The sequence below is a fragment of the Rutidosis leptorrhynchoides genome, chromosome 1, assembly GCF_046630445.1.
Source record: "Rutidosis leptorrhynchoides isolate AG116_Rl617_1_P2 chromosome 1, CSIRO_AGI_Rlap_v1, whole genome shotgun sequence".
Lineage (NCBI taxonomy): Eukaryota > Viridiplantae > Streptophyta > Magnoliopsida > Asterales > Asteraceae > Rutidosis > Rutidosis leptorrhynchoides.
Genome location: NC_092333.1, coordinates 90,358,141 through 90,365,655, shown reverse-complemented (window position 1 = coordinate 90,365,655; position 7,515 = coordinate 90,358,141). Strand labels below are relative to the sequence as shown.

General features: G+C 35.4%; 1 protein-coding gene across 1 annotated transcript; it reads left to right on the top strand.

The window, feature by feature from the left end:
* The first annotated feature begins 678 nt into the window (after window positions 1-678).
* LOC139886645 (uncharacterized) lies at window positions 679-2,115 on the top strand. Its single transcript, XM_071870583.1, has one exon. It carries the CDS (start codon window positions 679-681, stop codon window positions 2,113-2,115), a length of 1,437 nt encoding a protein of 478 aa, XP_071726684.1.
* Window positions 2,116-7,515: the final 5,400 nt, after the last annotated feature.

Below are 7,515 nucleotides of genomic sequence, written 5' to 3'. Positions count from 1 at the left end.
CTAAATGATTCTTTTATTTGGTTGTTTGTATTAGTCAACTATAGTCAATATGTATTTTTGGATAGTATACACAGAATATTTGTAAACTTAGCTGGTGATTTGTTATGATTTGATATTCCTAAAGATCAGGATTGTTTGTTAGCTATCTTGGGGAATAAGTCGATTCATCTGTATATATTGTAATCGTATGTGAATGAAATAAGCAACGAATTATAAACACTTTCATGATATCAGACTAAAACAGATCCAAACCTCTTTTCTTTTTCCGGTTCTGCTTCTTCCCAAATCAATTCTTCAGCCTTCCAACTTGCAATGTCTTCTGATCTCACAAAGCTTCAACCCATCAATCACATCTTGCATTCAGTACCTATCAAATTAGAGTTAGAAACCAGTCAGTATAATGCCTAGAGTGAACTATTCTGAACCCATTGCAAGGCACACGATGTTCTTGCTCATCTCACGTCTGAAACCAACCCTACATCCTCTTCTTCCAAGGCAGTCGAAATCACACAGGAAACTTGGGATCGCCATGATGCGATTGTTCTCCAGTGGATTTATGCCACTCTATCAAATGAATTACTCAAAACCATTCTCGAGAAAGATCTCACAGCCAAGAAAGCGTGGGATCGACTCAAAAGCATGTTCCACTACAATCAACATTCCTAAGCCCTCACCTTGATGAACCAATTCACCAACTGTAAACTTGATAATTACCCCAACATCTTAGCCTACTGTCAAGAATTGAAGTCCTTATCCGACCAATTAGCCGATGTCGGCACTACCATCGAACCCCACAACCTTGTTCTTCAATTAGTTGCCGGTTTAAATGAAAACTACAGTACCATCGCCACACACATTAACCAAATGGACAAATTACCTTCGTTTTATGATGCACGATCCAAGTTGATTCTCGAAGAATCAATGAAAAACCGGCAGGCTGCGTTGACAAATTCCACAAACCCTAACACCGCCTTCGTCGCTGCTTCTGAACTCAAGGAACCACCGCACCACACCAAAAATCGGGACACCAATTACTCGCGTCAACAACCGCCGTCTCGCGGTGGTCAGAGCAATCGAAATAACAATCGGGGTGGTCGCGGGTATGGTAGGGGAAGAGGTCGGGGCAACTGGAATGGAAACGGGTATACCCATCAGCCCTGGAACAATTTACCACAATGGAACAATTCGAATTGGGCCTCCCAAAACCAATGGCACAGACCCAATGCAAACTCCAACTGGGCTACTTCGTACAATGGCTCGTTTACTCCATCTGCTAACAGCTGGGCCACAAGTCACTTTCCTTGCCCTCATCCGTCTACGATTTGGGCTCGGCCCAACGGTAATAACAGCAGCGGTATTTTGGACCCCCGTCCACAAGCTAATTTCGCGTCCAATGGCTCGGTTTCATCTTATGCACCTACGGATATAGATCAAGCTATGTATACCATGTCTCTCAATCCACCCGACAACGATTGGTACATGGACACGGGTGCCTCCTCTTACATGTCAGGTAGTCGAGGTAGTCTCTCTCCCTATTTTAATTTGAGCATACCAAAACACATTCATGTTGGAAATGGCAATACACTTCCCATTCGGGGTATAGGCGACACTCGCCTAAATTATCCATACCCACCCTTTTTACTTAAAGATGTCCTTCACATCCCTAATATTATTAAAAACCTACTCTCTGTCCGTCGCTTAACCACTGATAATAATGTTTCACTTACCTTTGATCCTTATGGTTTTTCTGTGAAGGATTTCAAGACAGGAATTCACCTTATGAGATGTGATAGCACTGGCGACCTCTACCCACTCAATAATTCGGCTGCTCAACAACTTAGCTCTCCAGTTTCATTTATCGTTTTACCTCAAGACATTTGGGACCGTCGATTAGGACATCCCGGCGCCAATATTCTTCGTTCACTTATTAATAATAAGTCTATTTCTTGTTCTAATAATAATAAACAATTGGGATTATGTGATTCATGTGTGTTAGGCAAACATATTAAATTACCATTTACTTCTTCTTTGTCTACAACTACTCCGCCTTTTGAAATTGTACACAGTGATGTTTGGACCTCACCCATAATTAGCTCTTCCGGACACAAATACTAGGTGTTCTTTCTTGATGATTACACCAATTATCTTTGGACCTTTCCCATTGGCAACAAATCGCAAGTCCACGCCACTTTCTTATATTTCTACAAACTTATACAAACACAATTCTCTCTACCAATTAAATCACTACAATGCGACAACGACACTGAATATAACAACACCAATTTTCATAATTTTTGCAAAGAACACGGCATGCTTTTTCACTTCTCTTGCCCTCATACTTCCTCTCAAAATGGCAAAGCCGAGAGGAAAATTCGTGCCATCAACAATATCATCTGCACCCTTCTCGCCCATTGCTCCGCGCCACCAAATTTTTGGCATCACGCATTAGACATGGCCACCTACCTCCTCAATATACTTCCTACCAAAGTTCTAAATAATTTCACACCTACTCACTACCTTTATCATCGCCAACCCACATATAATCATCTACGTATCTTCGGTTGTCGTTTTCCTTTAATCCCTTCCACCACCATACACAAACTACAACCACACTCCACACCCTGTATCTTTCTTAGTTATCCTACGTCTCATCACGGATACAAGTGTTACGACCCTACATCTCGTCGCATCATCTTGTCTCGCCATGTCTTATTTGATGAACACATATTTCCCTTCTCGTCTAATAATTTACCACCCTCCGACTCGTACCATTTTTTACTTAATAATATCCACACTTTATCTCCGTCTACTTTTACTGATCCTCTCGATTCGCAGTCCAATGAGCAGCCCATTATCAACCACGGTACCAGCCCACCACCCTCACCTGTCAATACCAGCCCACTAAATAATGAGCCCAATAATAGTCCCACTCAAATACCTACTGGCCCAACTCTCTTAAATAATCCACCAGCCACGTTGTCCACTTCATGTACACCAATTAACCCTCATGACTTCGCCACTTCTTCCCAACCTCAAGTTATTTCTCCTTCCTCTACCACCAACAATTCCCATGCACATGCACTTGGTGACGGACCACCACCTCCACACTCAACCGATGCACCTAATCTCTCCTCTACTATTCCTCCCACTCAAACTACCCGTACCATGCACACTCACGCAATGTACGGAATTCGCAAACCAAAGGTACAATTTAACCTCTCCGCCACCTCCACACCGTATCCTATACCTCGTAATCCGGCAGAGGCTCTCAATGACCCTCACTGGAAGTGTGCCATGACAGATGAGTTTCATACTATTATTAAAAATGGGACTTGGGAACTAGTCCATCGTACCCATGACATGCATATTATACGTTCTATGTGGATATTTAAACATAAATTTCATACTAACGGTTCTTTTGAGCGATACAAAGCTCGTTTGGTTGGTGATGGCAGGTCACAACAGGTTGGTATTGACTGCACAGAAACATTTAGTCTGATAGTAAAACCGGCCACCATTCGCACGGTCCTATGTCTCGCTTTACAACACTCATGGCCAATTCACCAATTGGATGTAAAAAATGCATTTTTACATGGACGACTCACTGAAACGGTCTATATGCATCAACCTGCAGGCTTTCGAGATGCTACTTATCTGGGTCATGTATGTCACTTGAAAAAAATCCTTATATGGTCTCAAACAAGCACCACGAGCATGGTACCAACGCTTTGCCGATTATGTTTCTCGACTCGGATTTTGTCATAGTCAGTGTGATCACTCGTTATTTATTTACAAGGATGGTACAGATGTCGCATATATTCTACTTTACGTAGATGATATTATCTTAACCTCCTCGTCCACACAATTGAAGGACTCTATTATGCGACTACTTAGCACTGAATTTACTATGACGGATCTTGGTCACCTTAGTTCATTTCTCGGTATATCCGTGACTCACACCCCTTACGGACTATTTCTTAGCAAATCAACTTATGCTAAAGATATATTATCGCGAGCAGACATGTTGACTTGTGTGACGACCCGGGAATTTTCGACCAAATTTAAACTTAATCGTTATATGGTTTCGACATGATAAGCAAAGTTTGTAATGTTAAGTCTCAAAAACTTTTGAATTGTGTTCATGTATTCAATTACCCTTCGACTACTCTCGACGATTCACGAACCATTATTGTAAATAGGTGTATATATATATATATATATACATATATAATACTTATTATTTAAAATATCTATATATATAAATAAAGTATATTAAATATGTATTTGGTGATTTCGAATCTATTTAGTAAACGACAGTAACACTCAATTACCATTCGATGGATATTAAATTAGTTTAATGCGAACTTATATGATTTTAAAATAAACGGTGATTCAAAAATGAGTTTTATAAATTTTAGGCTTATTAATAATATATTTAGAAGTTGTTTGTCAAATTTTAAAACTTTTTATATTTTACTTGGGAGTTAGGAGTGAATAATTAATGTAATTTTTATTCAATAATTAATGAACAAATTTTATACCATAATGGCCAAAATAAATAAATATGATTAAAATAAAATTTTGGAATTTTCTGGAAGACTTTTATCCGCCACTAGTTTACAACGGAGTACGATATACCAATCCGGGAAGAGTGTCGGCAGTCAATAATTATGTATGTGAGCTGTAATCACATTTAAAACACTGTGTCTTCTTTTTCAACTATAATATATCTAACTAATATATATGTATACATAGTTTTGCATATAAACATAGAGATACAAGATAACAATATACACCACATCAACCTTCTTCATCACCGGCACTATCTTCCACCACCTTACACCGACAACAGCCACCACAAGCTACCTTCCACCACCCATCGTTGATCACCTTCACCACCATAACAATTAAATTGATGAATATAATTCTGTCCCATTTTTGTTTCTGTTCTTGAGCATCATCCGCCAACCATCACCATAAACCTCACCACTCGATCACCATGGAACCGCCACCATTCTCCACCCCTACCATCGAGCTACAACCACCACTTTCTCACCATACTCACCGTGACAACACCATGAACACTAACCACCACCTCTCCATCACAAACCACCTTAAATCCCACCACCTATAATTATCACCACCGGTCACAACCATCATCACCATCAAAGCCAACTGTGTAACAGCTTTCTAATTAGATATAGCTACTACTTGTTGCCTAGATCGTTGCTACTGCAAACTAGTTTACTACCGTTCTATTTTAATCTTAAGTCGAATGCAACCAAGAACCACAAAACCACCATGAAAACCGGCTACTGTAACCACCAAATCATCACTCTCTCCTCTCTCTCTCTCTCTCTCACTACATTTTTTTTCTTTTTCTATTGTGAAACCCACAACCATCGTGACTCTTACTATTATGGTACGACCTTGTTCATGTTTCTGCTAGATAACGATGATGATGATGATCAAGGTGTATGATCGTGATGATGAAGACTAACTTCTATTTTTATATTTTTTTTCTCGCGATAATGATACATGATGATGTCTGATATGATGATGATGATGTTTACGATAAGATGATGATTATGATGATAATGGTGATCTGATAATGATGATAATAAGGAATGATGATGAACCAAAGGATAGCTATGAAGATTGCTAGTTGGGTTTAAAAAGAAGAAAACAATAGAAAAATATGGGTTATAGAATTAAGCGTGCAGATTATTCACAAATTGACGAGTGGTTCAATGGTTTGGAGGATGTTTGTTGAATGAAGGGTCCTGGGTTCGAAACTAGCTACTGTGTTTTTATTTATTTATTTAGCAACATGGGCTCATAGATTAAATTAGGCTTTAAGTGTTTAAATTGTTGGGCCGTGGTTACAGTTGGGCCGATTCTTTATTTGATTGTTGGGCTTAGTAAATTAGCGGGCTTGATTGAAGTATTTGACCGTAAACACATTTTAGAGGTTGGGCCAAGAATGGTGATATATTAGTGTTTGTGAAAGTGAACGAAAACGGGAAAATACGGGGTAAATAAATTTAGTCCTGATATTAAAACAGAAAGGCATGGGCAGTGACATAGTTAAGAGTGTGGGTGTCGAGTGAGAGGTCGCGAGTTCGAATCTAGGCTGAAACATTTATTTTTAGTTTGTTTAAAGGTAGTCTTCTTTTCCTATTATTAATATTATCATTACAACTATTATTATTATTATTATTAACATTATGGATATTATTGTTGTTATCATTAATTGATAAAGATATCATTATTAGTAAAAGTATCATCATTATCATCATCATTATTATTATTATTATTATTATTATTATTATTATTATTATTATTATTATTATTATTATTATTATTATAAATATCATTATTATCATTATTATTATGAATATCATTATTAGTAATATTATTATCATTATTATCATTAGTAGTAAGATTATTAATATTATAATTATTATTATTATTACTACTACTATTGTAAAAATAATACATTTATCATTATTATCATTAATATTATTATTACTATCATTTTTATAATTATTATTATCAATATTATTATTATTATTACTATTATTAACATTAATATATTTATTAACAAGTATTATTAGTATTAAGAATTTTTATCAAAAATTAGAGTTTTTATTGTAAAAATAATACAACCTTTTTATTTTATTATTATTACTATTATTATTGAAAAATTTATATATTTTATTATTATTATCATTTTATTGTCAATATTAACATTATTATTATTATTAGTATTATCATTATTGTTATTATTATAAGTATCATTATTATTAATATTATTCCTATTATTATTATAATAACAAATAAATATTAATTATATAAAAATATATCTAATACATATAACATAACTATATTTGTATTTTTATAATAAATAACAATTATTTATCTTAAGTAAATAAAGTAAATATATCTAATTAAATTATTAATGAAACCTATAAATTATTAAATATAATAATTATATCACTAAGAATAATACATAAATTTGTTCGATTTCAATTATATGTGTTAATATATATATATATATATATATATATATATATATATATATATATATATATATATATATAAATGATATAGGTTCGTGAATCCGAGGCCAACCCTGCATTGTTCAGTTTCGTCGTATGAATATTTTTACTACAAAATATTGTAAAGTGAGTTTCATTTGCTCCCTTTTAAATGCTTTTGCAATATATATTTTTGGGGCTGAGAATACATGCGTTGTTTTATAAATACTTTACGAAATAGACACAAGTAATCGAAACTACATTCTATGGTTGGATTATCGAATAGAATATCACCCCTTTTAGCTAGGTAACCTAAGAATTAGGGAACAGACACCCTAATTGACGCGAATCCTAAAGGTAGATCTACGGGCACTAACTCCCCCGATACTGGAAAATGGTATGCTTTAGTACTTCGAGTTTATATTATACAGATGGATTTCTGTTTTGGGGATATTCTATATGCATTATGTTAATG